The 15,447-nt window shown below is 38.7% G+C and overlaps 1 protein-coding gene across 5 annotated transcripts in view; it reads right to left on the reverse strand.

The window, feature by feature from the left end:
* SESTD1 (SEC14 and spectrin domain containing 1) overlaps nt 1-15,447 on the reverse strand; it is a 101,919-nt gene that overhangs the window by 21,767 nt on the left and 64,705 nt on the right. For all 5 annotated transcript variants that reach the window (XM_087882060.1, XM_060688038.2, XM_060688041.2 and 2 more), the window contains exons 5-7: nt 13,737-13,845; nt 11,297-11,387; nt 6,607-6,720 (exon numbers count right to left, since the gene is read on the reverse strand). In XM_087882060.1, coding sequence (XP_087738186.1) covers nt 6,607-6,720; nt 11,297-11,387; nt 13,737-13,845 — 314 coding nt within the window. The remainder of the gene's footprint in view (nt 1-6,606; nt 6,721-11,296; nt 11,388-13,736; nt 13,846-15,447) is intronic.

Genomic DNA, 15,447 nt, shown 5'->3' on the forward strand with positions numbered 1-15,447 from the left:
CCCAATTAATATAGCTCAAGTTTTTACTTCTATTATGCTTATGTAACTTAATATAATTCAATATTTTACTTCTATTATACTATTAGCACTTCGTATCAAATTGTTTAGAGTAAACTGAAGCACATACCGTATTTTTCGGTGTATAAGACGCACCTTTTTACCCCCAAAAAGGGGGTAAAATCTGGGTGCGTCTTATATGCTGAATGTAGCCCTGCCCACCCGCCGGCCCCAACCCTTCGGCCATTTTCGGCCAGTTCCAGGCAGCAGGGATCTGGGTCGGGGCACAGCCTGAGGAACAACCCTCCCCCTTCGGGACAGTTGGGGGGGGGGAATCTGCCCAGCAGCTTTGGGGAACAAGGCGGGTGCCATGATTTGCGGCTGGTCACCCCTCTGGCCACGCTGACTTCACTCCCCAGCAATGTGAGGAGCCGTCGTCGTCGCTGCCTAACCCTCTCTGCGCCCAGGAGCCAAGCCAAGCTGAATGGGAGCCCCTAAAGGGAAATGTTCCTCCTTTCCAGCCATCGCTGCCCGGATTCCAAAATGCAAACCTCAAGTCGTGCTTCAGGTGGCGGCCAGTTCCCCTGCAATGTGCAGCGGGGAACTGGGAAGTGCTTTGGATTCGGGGAGGAGATTGTAGCGCTGACACCTAAAAGTGTTTTTCTGCACATTGCAGAGCCGCGCGTCCCTGTCCTCCTTCTCAGCAGACTCTTCTTTTTCCTCCTGGCCAGATCAGCCGCCTGAAACATGGTACACTTTTTTTTGTCTCTGCACACACCCCATATTTGGAATCGGGAAGGGGATCGCGGGTCTGCCGCCCGAACCCACGATCCTCTACCCGATTCCAAACATGGGGTGTGTGCAGAGACAAAAATCTGGCCAGGAGGAAAGAGAAGAATCTGCTGAGAAGGAGGACGGTGGCGCGCAGCTCTGCAATGTGCAGAAAAACACTTTAGGCGTCAGCACGACAATCTCCTCCCCGAATCCAAAGCACTTCCCAGTTCCCCGCTGCACATTGCAGGGGAACTGGCCGCCACCTGAAGTGCGACTCTTGAGGTTTGCATTTTGGAATCCGGGCAGCGATGGCTGGAAAGGAGGAATGTTTCCCTTTAGGGGCTCCCATTCAGCTCGGCTTGGCTCCTGGGCACAGAGAGGGTTAGGCAGCGGCGGCGGCTCCTCACATTGCTGGGGAGTGAAGTCAGCGCGGCCAGAGGGGTGACCAGCCGCAAATCGTGGCACCCGCCTTGTTCCCCAAAATTGCTGGGCAGATTCCCCCCCCACTGTCCCAAAGAGGGAGGGTTGTTCCTCAGGCTATGCTCTGTCCCTCCCCCCAGAGCATGCTAGGGGTCTCTGGGGGAAAGCAAGTAGTCCCTGCACCTCTCACTTGCAGGAGGAAGAGGAGGGCTGTGCAACCTTAAATGCTGGTAGGCAGAGGTAAAATACTTTTTTTCCTTGTTTTCCTCCCCCAAAATTAAGGTGCGTCTTATACTCTGGTGCGTCTTATACACCGAAAAATACGGTACTTCATTAACTGATGATATACAATCAAATGAATTATGATGAACTAAGCATGAAAATTTATACCCCCCTCCAAAAGTAATGAAAGTTGTTGAAAAGGCTTTCTTCCACACTACTGTTATCACGACAGAAATCCTGAGCCACAAAGATGGAACAACTGTTTTTAGCCTTAATGAAACTGGATTATTACAACCATATGGAAGTAATCTGCAAATCAGATTGCTCACTAGGGACCACAATCACATCCTATGTCCACTAACACAAAAAGTATTGCTTTTTCAGTTGCTACATTGCTGGGTAGTGTAACAAGACTGCAAATTCAATTAACTGAATTTCTTCTCCACAATTTTTAAATGTTTTATCTCTTTTTATCTCCCTGATTCAATTCCCAGGCATTCAAATGTTCATCCTTTCAAGCTAACATTTTAAAACACAAATAACATAAATGAATTTTCCATTAAATTCCAATGTTCACAGATGGATCATCTGTAAAAATGATAAAGTAAAGTAAAACACTTAAGAAAACTGACATATTTTTTATTTTTTCTAAAAATTATTAGTTCCTTCTTTTCTACCTAACTTTTACCTGGTACCTTTAAATAATGGAGTAAAATATCCTAGCCCTAGCCCTAACAAAGCATGTAGATGCTAACATATCCCTGTAAGTATTTATTTCCTATTTACTGTATCTGTAAAAAAGCATTTTCAAACAACTGGCTTGCCAAACAAATTCATCACTCCCCACGTTTGATTGTGGAAGCAGAACCTATTTTTCCATTCACAAAGGAATTTTTGCAAAGAAGAAATTCCCTAAAAAGTGAGTAGCCTTTTAAAAGTTCCTGGATTTTGCTTTGATCTCGTGGAGCACTCAATTACTGGTACTGTTTGGCTGAGACATCTCTGTTCACCAACTTTGTACCACAGAAATGTCTATAAAATCCTGGTAACTTTAATAGCGTGAAGAGTCCATTCAAGTCTTGTTCCTTTTGAAATGTGAAACTGGAAATTTCGGGCAATATAAAGTCGCATTGTCTGGAAGTGTCATGTAAAAATTATGGGTTGTCAACTGGGAGTTCTGCTCTCCCACAACAGCTTCATGTCAGAAGAAAGGGAAATTGTAGGGCAATGTATAATGTATTGGCGTGTTCATCAACCAAATCCACTTGGTGTGACATTCGATTCCAGAAAGGTCCTATTAATAAAGCACCACCTATGAAAGTTAAATATAACTGCCTTGCACTAGCAAAGACACAGTCATCACTGTCTTTCACCCTTGAAACACTATTATATTTCAGGATTTCACTCCATCAATGGACAGATGATAGGTAGGTATCTTGGTTTTTTTCCCTTCCTTGTTCCAAACAAAATATTAATTTATTAAAATTAACTAATTAAGTAATTAATTAATTTGATTTGATTTGATTTGTATACCGCCCTACTCCCGAAGGACTCAGGGCGGTGAACAGCCAAACAATAAAATACATAAATACAAAAAATTTAAAAAACCAGATAAAATCCAATTAAACAATTTTGGCCCAGACAAATTAAAACACCCCAATAATTTAAAAACAGATTAAAATTTACATATTAAAAAGAGGGAAAAGATTAGGCCAAGCCCGCCTGGTGGAATAAAAAGGTCTTCACAGCGTGGCGGAAGGTGCGCAGATCCGGGATCCTCCGTATCTCCAGGGGGAGCTCATTCCAGACAGTAGGTGCCCCCACAGAGAAGGCTCTCCCCCTAGGGGCCGCCAGTCAACATTGTTTGGCTGACGGCACCCGGAGGAGTCCCTCTCTATGACAGCGTACCATCCGGTGGGAGGCTGTTGGTGGTAGTAGGCGGTCTCGTAAGTAACCAGGTCCTAAGCCATGGAGTGCTCTAAAGGTGGTAACCAAAACCTTGAAGCGCACCCGGAAGACCACCGGGAGCCAGTGCAGCTCGCGCAGGAGAGGTGTTACATGGGAACGCCATGTCGTTCCCATTATCACCCGCGCAGCCGCACTCTGCGCCAGTTGGAGCCTCCGGGTGCTCCTCAAGGGGAGCCCCATGTAGAGAGCATTACAATAGTCCAGGCGGGAGGTGATGAGGGCATGAGTGACCGTGCATAAGGAGTCCCGATTTATGATGTGATTTAACATTTTCAGGATTTTATCCCAATCTTTGAAACTTATGCTAATATATAATTGAGCCTTTTGTTGTTGAAATTGTTTTTCAAAGGGATAATTTAAAGACTGAGTTGTTTTTTTTTTAAATGGCAAATAAAAAACATGTACAGTATACAACTTTGAACCAAAAACTACAAGGGGGAAAAAAAAGCCCCTAAATTTAAGGAGTTAATGAAAACCTTGTTTTCCTTGTGCATCATAGAGCACCAAGAATACTAAGATGAGAAAATTCCCATACAATGTCTCTTCCTACAAATTTAACCACTTCAAGACAGGAATATATATATATATATATATATATATATATATATATATATATATATATATATATATATATATATATATATATATATATATATATATGTATGTATGTATGTATATGTTTTTCCTCTAGCCAGGTTTTTCCTACGTAACCAAGGTTTTTCTGCAGCCCTAGCTCAGTAGAATCACATCCACTCGATTCTGGGCTTTTTTTCTTTCTGGCAGCCAGCAAGCTCTTGCTGCCTGGTGAGAGACTCTTGCTGGCTGCCAGAAAGAAAAAAAAGCCCAGAATCGAGTGATTCTACTGAGCTAGGGCTGCAAAAAAACCTTGGTTATGTAGAAAAAACCTGGCTAGAGGTAAAACACACATAAATCCTACGAAGAAATATATATACACACACACACACACACACACACACACACACACACACACACACACCTTTACAGGGAGGATAGTTGAGAAGAGGGTGTGGCTCACTGATGCCAAGGCAGAAATAGCTATCTGAGTCTCCCAATGAGCAGCACAGAGTTGCTGTTTGTCAGCAAGATACAAAAAGCCCAGAAACTTGTGAATGAGATTTCACAGAACCAGGGCTGCAGAACATCTTAGCTTACGTAGGTAAAACCTGGCTAGAAAGAATATGTATGTGTGTATATATATATATATATACATGGAGCAAATTTGCTCCTGGAAGCACGAAGCCGAGAACACCAGCCTGAAGATGACGAATGAGACTTCGTCGAAACGTCGCCAAGACACTTCCAATTTTACGTGGGAGAAGACCCGAATAACCAAAGACCTACATATATATATATATATATATATATATATATATATATATATATATATATATATATATATATATATATATATATAAAACTTTATTACATTCTGTTTTATATTTACCCATTTTTAAAAATGAATTCATAAATTGAGACATGCAAGAATAATTTGCTGCATGATATCTGAATCATTATATAAATACCTCAGAGTTCCCAACAGAAAATAAAAAGTATAAAAAATAAGTATCTTCAGAGCTCGAAACTCAAATTTTGTTATTTAAAAACATTGCTATTTATTTATAGAAATATGGTTTCCATACTGTATTAAAATGAGTGTAGTGGAAAATATCCTTAGGGATTCTGTTGCAGAGAACATATTAAGAACCTATCTTACAATACCATCAAGCATTGTTTCATCTCCAGCAATATATTTTTGAAAATTCAGAAAAAAGATGGTTAAAATGAATAAGGACATCTAAAGAGTCTGTAGGGGGAAAAAAAACCTTACCAGTCATATCTAAGCATAGCTATGTCCTAATATACCAAAAATGGTAGCAGCTTTGAGTCGGGGTGGGAGTGAGGAAAGAGCTGCCAGCTCTTAAAAGCCTTGCTAGTTTAAACATACTATTTTTCCAATATAACTTTTATCACACACACATACACACAGAGTGTTCTCAAATTTTCTGTATTACTGTCAACTGACAACAGTGTAATAAAGTTACTAAAATCAACATGCCTGGATTTCACTTCAATCATTTTGCTTTTATGTTCATAACTGAGTTTTAGTTATAACAAATTACCCTCATGGCTGCCATCACATTCTTAATTAAATGCCTCTACACTGAATGAAATTAAATACATTTTTATAATGCAATCACTGGTAGAAAATCAGTCCTTCGAGTAAAATAATAAAAACTGTCCAAATTTCTGAAAATGATAGAATATGAATATTATCTCAGGATCATTAGTGCCTTAGTAGTTTTTCTCTAGGCCTTTTACTAATTTGTTTGGAAAGAAAACAATGCTGTGACAGAGAAAGGGCATGAATCAATCCTATAGGGAGAATTTTTAATGGGGATACATTTCAAACTATGGAAGCTTGCCACAAGGAAAACAAGGGCCCAGATGGTACTGGATGGTCCTCAACAGAACAAATTCAAAGATGTGTTCTGAAGTGTGATCGCGCCTTATTTTTCTCTGCTCCACAGAGAGAACTTTCACCAAGGAGAAAGAGATAGGGAGTTAAACGCTCGTTGCCTTTGGTGCCCCTAAAAGATGGAAATTTAGAGAGGGGGAGGTGTCTTATTTTAAGCCAACCCAGTCTGGACTGGGCAAACTCATGGCTAGATCAGGTTTATAAGCCATCAAATTCCCTCCAACTCTCCTGTATCCTTTACTAAATGCAGAAAGAACATTTTGACAAAGAAGAGTTGGAGATGAGCAAAGCAGGATAAGTATATCTTATATTGGAGGGAGTATTAATGCACCTTCCGTGAACAGTTAAAATGAATGAAAAATTAATCTTAGAAGAATCTGGTTACACAAGACATTATTAGTAAGAGAAACTGGTAATTAAGTTCATGGCAAAAATATTTCAAGGGACTGATTTCAAATGGAAATCACTTACAGCTATGACTAAGAAAATTCAAATGTAAGAAGCCAACATTTCCGTAGAAACAAGGGATCAGAGCAATGCTAATTATTGAATAATACGTCACAATATGGTAAAGTTAGTATTATGAAACTTTTACAGTGTAATACTCAAGGAATCATTTAATAACTCTTTCCAGATTTGCATTCATTAGGAACTGTTTCTGTATTCTAAATCCATGCAACGATAGCTTAAGTGCAATAGTTAAGTCAGAAATAAATAAATATACATACCTCAAAGCCAAGTCTATCTTTCTCTTTCCAAAAGCAAAAATGTGTAACCTTTTTATCCCAGAATTCATCTGGTTTAACTACACAAACAAGGGATACTTCAGCTGGAACAACATTCTAAAATAATAAAAAATACACAATTAAATTTCTTAGTAACTGCAAAAACATAATGGCCTTACAACATCTCTTTATATAGCACAAAATGTTTGTAAAAAGTAATGTATGAACTGGCACAATGAAGAAAATAAGTACCATGGACACTGTCTTAAAGAAAATAACATTTATAAGTTACAATCATCCTCAAAACAATTTTAAACTATCTTGAGATACTGTATACTAATACTGCAATACTATGAACTCAGAAGAAACAGAACCATTTCTTTTCACCCATAAGAGATCATGCCTCACAATTGTTTCCTCTTCCTGTGAAGTTATTTTAGTTTTATCTCTAACTGAACATATATGTAACATTAAATATGCAGATAGCAGGAACAATAACTTATTATTTAATGATTATGACAGCATACATCGTCCAAGTTTTTAAAAAAGAAAGAAGCATTGTATCTTGACAGTTAATAAAAAGGGTCTGGGATCAAAATGTCAGATTTCATTAAGCCAACATCTGTTAAAGATTTTCATAAGTCATTTGAATGAAGTTGAACGAAGAATAAAAAATAGGGCTAATAAAATTCTGCTAGAACTTCACCTTCTGCCTACTTCTTCCTAAAGTTCTCTTTCTCCCATGGGTCTGCTTTTATTTCTACTTCTGTTTAGGATCCATCCTTCTTAAAAAGTATGACAAACATAATATTCATATGAAAAAATGCAAAAGATATGTAAAAATTGAGTTGTGAAATAGACCATATTACAAAAATAATAGTCTAAAAACATAAAAGAATGTTGTAGCTTCGGTGATAATTACGGAGATTTTTAAAAATCCTACATAAACTACAGGGGCCAGATTGTAAAATGAGACGTACTGGGGATCCATGAAAGTGGTGCATATTATAGAGACCGTGGGTTCTGTTAAATGTTAAACTCTCAAATGTTATAAACATGACATTGACAATAGCTTATTATCTTTCTGGGAAAACTTCATGAATTTGTGGCTTAATATTAACCTAAGAATTGTTTCAAATCCAGTTTATTCAACAACCTGGGAATAATCCAAAGTCAATTTTACAGACAACCAAAGTAATCTTTTCTTAATATGGTTAAATAATTTTCAACTTCTTCTTCCAGAACCCGTAAGAAATAATAAATATATACATAAAACCTAGACTAAGCCAGTATTCTGATAAAGACTGTAGAAGACTAAGCCTGTGGCACTGAAGGCTGGGAGCTCAAACCAGAAGCCCTCTGAATGTCAACATGCTGCCCCTGCTTTCTATTTTGGAACAGAAGTTTGATAGTTACTGTTGCTGCCATCTATCTCTATAGGATGTAGACTTTTATTGGGAACAAGATTAATCTCACAAGAAATGGATAAAATCAAACTTTATTAAGGAAAAACATTAAAAAATGAAATGTCAAATCCCTTAACTTGAAATAGCGAAATGCATACATGCAATGCGTGTAGAAGAATGTTAGATAAAATATATTATGGAAAGACAGCAGTTTGGTTAAAATGGGGGGGGGATATGAGCTCTGGGTAGAACATAAGGTAATAGTGATCTACAAATCTTTCAGAATCTCTAAAAAGATATTGTAAAAATATTATTCATAGTATTTCAAATATTATTTTGCATTAAAGAGGTTTGAAGACATAAAACACCTTAATTTATAGGTTGAAGTAAGGGTAAAATAAAGCTTAAAGTATGCTGTTTCCTATCTTGGACAGAAATCCATAGGAAATGAGGCAAAACTTGAATCAGAAACTCAAAATTAAATCAAGCAAAATTCATGGCTAGCACTTCTATCTATTTCTACAGAAATTGAGTTACTAAAGGAGAAACTCTTCTTAAGGAGAGACGGTGGTGAGGCTTCTCCTTAAGAAGACTTCCCTGGACCCGGCAGTGTTAGTAAATTATCGTCCAGTCTCCAACCTTCGCTTTGTGGCGAAGGTTGTTGAGAGTGTGGTGGCGCGACAGCTTCCTCAGTACCTGGATGAAACTGTTTATCTAGATCCATTCCAGTCGTGTTTCAGGCCTGGGTACAGCACAGAAACGGCATTGGTCGCGTTGGTTGATGATCTGTGGAGAGCTTGGGACAGGGGCTGTTCCTCTGTCCTGGTCCTATTAGACCTCTCAGCGGCTTTCGATACCTTTGACCATGGTATCATGCTGCGCCGGTTGGAAGAGTTGGGGGTGGGGGGCACCGTGTTGCGGTGGTTCTCCTCCTTCCTCTCTGACCGGTCACAGTCTGTGTTGACAGGGGGGCAGAGGTCGACCCCGAGGCGCCTTGTGTGTGGGGTGCCACAAGGGTTGGTCCTCTCACCCCTTCTGTTCAACATTTATATGAAGCCACTGGGTGAGATCCGTGGTTTCGGGGTGAAGTACCACTAGTACGCTGATGACACTCAGCTGTACATCTCCACCCCGGGCCACCCCAATGATGCCCTTGAAGTGATGTCCCGGTGCCTGGAGGCCATGCGGATCTGGATGGGGAGAAACAGACTCAGGCTCAACCCGTCCAAGACTGAGTGGCTGTGGCTTCCGGCGTCCCAATATAGTCAGTTGGTGCCATCACTGACTATTGGGGCGAGTTGCTGGCCCCCACGGAGAGGGCTCGCAACTTGGGCGTCCTCCTGGATACATGGCTGTCTTTAGAAGAGCATCTGACGACTGTGGTCAGGGGGACTTTCTACCACATTCGCCTGATTCGCCAGTTGCATCCCTTTCTCGATCGGGACTCCTTATGCACGGTCACTCACGCCCTCGTCACTTCCCGCCTGGACTACTGTAATGCTCTCTACATGGGGCTCCCCTTGAGGAGCACCCGGAGGCTCCAACTGGTCCAGAATGCCGCCGCGCGGGTGGTTATGGGAGTGACATGGCGTTCCCATGTAACACCTCTCCTGCGCGAGCTGCACTGGCTCCCGGTGGTCTTCCGGGTGCGCTTCAAGGTATTGGTTACCACCTTTAGAGCACTCCATGGCTTAGGACCTGGATACTTACGAGACCGCCTTCTGCCACCGGTAGCCTCTCACCGGCCAGTACGCTCCCACAGAGAGGGGCTCCTCAGGGTGCCGTCGGCCAAACAGTGTCGACTGGCGGCCCCCAGGGGGAGAGCCTTCTCTGTGGGGGCACCTGCCCTTTGGAACGAGCTCCCCCCAGAGATACGGAGGATCCCGGATTAACGCACTTTCCGCCGTGCCCTCAAGACTTTTTTATTCCAACAAGCTGGGCTGGCCTAACTCTTTTTAATTGTTTAATTTTAATTTGTTTTTAAAAACAGAGGTGTTTTAATTAGTATGGACCAAATTTATTTAATATGTTTTTAAATTGTTTTTTAAATTTTATATTGTATCTGTTTTATCTTTGGCTCTTTACCGCCCTGAGTCCTTCGGGATTAGGGCGGTATATAAATCTAAATAAACTCAAACTCAAACTTTAATTATAAGAACATCCTAGGTCCTTAGAAATTTCTAATTTGAATAAGATGTTGTAGGAAACAATTATCCACGGCTTATCCCAGTGATAGTTAAAACTTTTTCTTGGGTTTTGCCCACTTTTAAATGGGCCAAATTTTTCATCTACAGATAAGTCCTCAATTTAAGGCCAGAATTATGGTCATAAAGTCAAGCACATCTTTAAGCACATCACCATGTGACCAAACTGATTTTATTACATTTTTCATGATGATCACTGACTGAACACAACAGTTGTAAAATGCATGTGGGAATCATAAAGCAAATGCAGTGGTTGTTAAACAAACATGTATGTTCATAACAAACAAACAAACAAATATATTGTTCACGGAGACCAAAAGTAAATGCCACTTTCTAGCAAAACAAAAATAAAAAATAGTAAATTGCAGTTATATGATTACAGGATGCTATTTTATTTTTTTTTACAACCCTGTAATCCCTTTCATTGGGGTGGAGTTGGGGCAACTGAATGGAGCTGAGCCGGATACCCTTCCTGATGCCTATGTGGAGTTTGCAGCAGATATTTTCTCTTTCTGCCAATAGAGAAACAATGGTTGCTGCCTAGGTTTCAAGTCTCAGCCTCCCAAGTGTAAGACGAACATGTTCACCTCTAGGCCACCACACCACTGATTATAGGATGCTACAAAAGGCCATAAATTTGGGTCAGTTGCTGAGCAACCAAAAAAGTATCCGGGGGGGGCGTGTCTGTCATAACTTTGAACAGTCACTAAGCATCCAATCATTAAGTGAGGACCACCTGTATTTCCTGCAGAGAGCAGCTAGGGTATCTGATTCTCTGCATATGTTATGAAGATTCAGATGCAGACTGCATGTTCCAAGTCTGCAACCTGCAGTCTACCATATAATCTGCATTTACATCAAAGATATAAAGCAAACTATGTTTAAAGCAATTGAGAATATATAACTATACTGAAAGTTTCAAACCATGATTTATTGAGAATAATGTAATGCATCAGTCTGCTTATTTTATTAAATCAAAGCCCAGCCGCATTACTGTTTATCATTTTGTGTGAACCTTGTCAGATATTGAAGAACTTCAGAAAATTAAATTCTTTGCTAAGATTCATATAAAGTAAGTCTTACCTGTAGCATTAACACCACGGTCTTTACAACATTCCATTGAGATTTTCTACCATCCACTATAACAGTAAATCCTCTGGCTTTACACTTTTCACTATAAAAAATAAATATATATATAGGCATATGTGTGTGCAATGTCTTGTGTTATCTCATATATTTAAGCTGCTGCTTTAAAAATGTTTGATACACTCCACCGCATTTATTACTTCCCTATGCCAAACTACAAAGGGAAGACACCACTTTCTCGTGTCTTTGTTTTTTAATGTGCTTTCATAAAAAATAGTGTAAGAATTTTCAGAGGGAAAAGTCACTTGATCCAAAATCTGTTTTTTCCCCCACCTCTTTGTTAATTTTAACACCTTTTAACACATGTAACACCTCTCCTACGCGAGCTGCACTGGCTCCTGGTGGTCTTCCGGGTGCGATTCAAGGTGTTAGTTATCACCTTTAAAGCGCTCCATGGCTTAGGACCTGGATACCTACGAGACCGTCTTTTGCCACCAGTAGCCTCCCACCGACCAGTTCGTTCTCACAGGGAGGGACTACTCAGGGTACTGTCAGTCAAATTATGCCGACTGGCGACTCCCAGGGGGAGGGCCTTCTCTGTGAGGGCTCCAACCGTTTGGAATGAACTGCCCCCTGAGATATGAAATATTCCTGATCTCCGTGCTTTCCACCATGCCCTCAAAAACCCTGATGTTCCAACAAGCGGGGCTAAACATATGAACATATGAATGTTTTTAAAATGTTATCTAATTTTAGGTTCTATTTAATTGGGCCAAATTATGTTATAATAATAATTTTAATTAGCAATTTTATGATGTTTGTGTATCTATATTTTTCTTGACTGTACACCGCCTTGAGTCCTACGGGAAAAAGGCGGTATAGAAATATAATAAATAAATAAATAAATAAATTTTATTAATTCTAACGAAGAACAAAAATTAGAGTTATCCCCAGTTTTATTAAAACTGTACTGCCTTGAGAAAGAACTGGCTGAAGGACAGCCAACTACTGAAGTACTGTCTCATTAATGGGCTGAGAATAGATCAAGGCAACTTTACAGAAACAAAGCAGAAAAAACAACGTTGCCGGACCAAGTGCCCTAGTTAAGTGCAAGCTGGAAGATGTCATTTGTGTATGCAGAAGTTGGCTGCTATATGCGTATCAACTACTTAAACATAAAACTGTCTACACAGTGTATGTGACAATCTGCAAGAGGGAATAAACACACAATTCATACTTCACATTTCCTCCCCATACTATTTAAAATCTTAACCTGACACTGTTTTGAAAAATAATTAAATATCAACAAAATTAAAACATAACTGAATGTATCTCCTAGTTGCTGGTATATGGGTAACAGTAACTTTACTTGCAAAATACTTTTAGATATCTTAACCTGCATAGCATAGTTTCAGCACATTTGATGAGAAAATGAGATTTCTTTGTGTTTTTGGCAACGTGTGTAAATTTAGCTAAATCATGCCTATATTGACTAGCACTGTTCCCATCTTTAGCAAGAATGGTACATCAGACTCAACAAAAGTTGAAAAACTAGTCTGCTCTTTTCTTTTCTGATATAAACAATGTTACATGAAAACTTTGATTCAATAGTCATAATGTACAGTGGACACCAATATCTATGAAGACATCGAATGATGTCTGCAATAATAATAATAAAAAATAATGTATTATGTATTTGTTAAAAGGAATGGGATATAAATGATGTGAATGAAAGTGATCTGATCTTATGGATAGGATTAGATAACTATATGGAAGCTAAGGCATAGTTTTAATTAACAAGTCTGAGTTTAGTCATCTATACTGTTGAGGCTATATATTAAAGCAGAACTTTATACACTGGTGATACATACATGTAAAGTTGTGATAAATGGTCACAATGAGAGAAATGGGCTGGAGCTTTGAGAAAAACTGAAACAATCTAAATGAATGCAATCTAGAAGAAGATGTTACTCTATTAGGTATGGTAATGGATGAATGGGAATGAGATAAGGAAAGAGAAAATAAGTTAATTTATTTTTTGAATTTAAAATATACAATGACTGCACAATTTAGTTAAAAGTATGAATGAAAGGGTGACTGGCATCTGCCTAGAAAAAGTTGTTTGTTTCAAATAGTTTACATTCAAGTCTATTCAAAGGTAGGTAGGTAGGTGTGTGTGTGTGTGTGTGTGTATTAAAGGGAATGAATATAAATCTAACAAATCACTAATTTGATTGTTTATAAGATAAGAGTGAAAAAATAAGTGAAGGCTACAAAGATGGTGAGAGGTTCTGAATGTGAGACAGACAGTGTCAACCATACATCTTGGAAAAAAATTGTCATGTAAGAAATGAAAATTAAGTGAAAATATCCAAGACTGATAGAATGACTGCTGAAGGTAACACCATGTCACTAAATAAGTCTTTTAAAAAATCACCTTGGAATACTTAGCAGATAGTCCAAGGTGACACTCAATTCATCCATATTTGTTTGTTCAAGGCATAATGGAATTGTCAGAATGAGGCCACTTCTTCTGTCTTTCCCACCTACAAAAATATAGACAAAATGGTTAAAAAAAACATTTTTAAAAAAATTTGATTTATATGCCACCCTTCTCCGGAGACTCAGGGCGGCTTACAATGTGTTAAGGAATAGCCTTCATTCTTTTGTATATTTTATACAAAGTCAGCTTATTGCCCCCACAAACTGGGTCCTCATTTCACCTACCTTAGAAAGGATGGAAGGCTGAGTCAACCCTCAATTAATAGTGGTTCACTATTGCCTAATATATTTGGAACTCAATGTATATTTTCAAAACTGAATGGTACTATTGAAGCACTGCACTGAAATTGTGTGTTTTCTATTTCTGCTCATTAATTATAGGCAGGAATTGATTTCCATTCAAGAGACCCGAGTTTCATTTCTTTCTTAATCTCTGCATCATCCATAAAGGTTACATTACCTAAAGCACATTTAGGAGACACTGGAGCTTCATAAACAGAAAGAATTGGATGTATCTAAGAACACTGAAGCCAACCTAATATAATACTAATAAATTACAAAAGATCAGACATGCTATGTGTCTGTATGTATCAAAACCACCTCATGTTTCAAATTATGCTGTATTTAAATTGTTGTTATTATAAGAAACATGGTTTGACTGACTAAAAGATTAATCATCAATGTTATACATAAGTAATAAGTAGAAATTATAAAGAATCTCAGTGACTTAAGCTATTAGCACATGATTTAGAAGTCCAATGCTGAAACGGAAACAAATGCTGCTTGCATTTAAAAAGTCTGTGCCTGACAGGAGGCAAAAAGCTTTGGGTCTCATGAGAAACTGGAAAGATTAAAACAAAAATAAAGTGATGGGTGGGGCAAAGAAGAGAAAGAGATACAGCTTTTTCGGCTTAGGAAGTTTTGGCAGGTCAAACTCAGGGAGTTCCACAATTCCTTTGTCCTGAAAGCTGCAAAGTCCCTTGGACTGCCAGAGTTCCCTGAAGATTTAAAATCTTCCTTGGAATACGCTGTGTTCTCATTAATGCAATAATCAGCATGCAGTAATGAACAAAGTACAGATGAAAGTCTAAACAAACACAGCACACAATATCAGTGCGTTCTACAACAACTATGCTACACTTGCAACAGAGAGTCTTGTAATATCTTAATTATGAATACTTTTATCATTACATAAACTTTTGTGGCCCAACATTTGACTTTATGAAGTGAACTATGGCCCATGAAATTTTATATCCCAATAAATTTGTTCAGTTAAAGAAAGCAGATCACTGTAGTTAGGAGTAAAAATAAAAAGTTCATCCATGACTGGATACATCATAAATCGGCAAGAGAATCAGATTATAACTCCTACATACAGCTTCAGGATTGTGAGACGAGAATGTTCTTTTCAAATATGTTTCGGCATAATTTATTCAATCTAATGACTTCTTCATAGATTTTAAAGGATATGCTGAAACAGGTATAAGTACATAGAATTTTTTTAAAGCTCATAAAGGAGATTCTGTGAATTTCAAAGTAGATAGATATAACCCCAAACAACTGAAACCCAACAACATATTTCTACTGTTACGATTTTCCTCACAGTTCTGATTTTATTAATATAGTTCACTAAATGATCAATAATA

Source organism: Pantherophis guttatus, chromosome 1, assembly GCF_059756535.1.
Source record: "Pantherophis guttatus breed Tessera chromosome 1, ASM5975653v1, whole genome shotgun sequence".
NCBI classification, from domain to species: Eukaryota; Metazoa; Chordata; class Lepidosauria; order Squamata; family Colubridae; genus Pantherophis; species Pantherophis guttatus.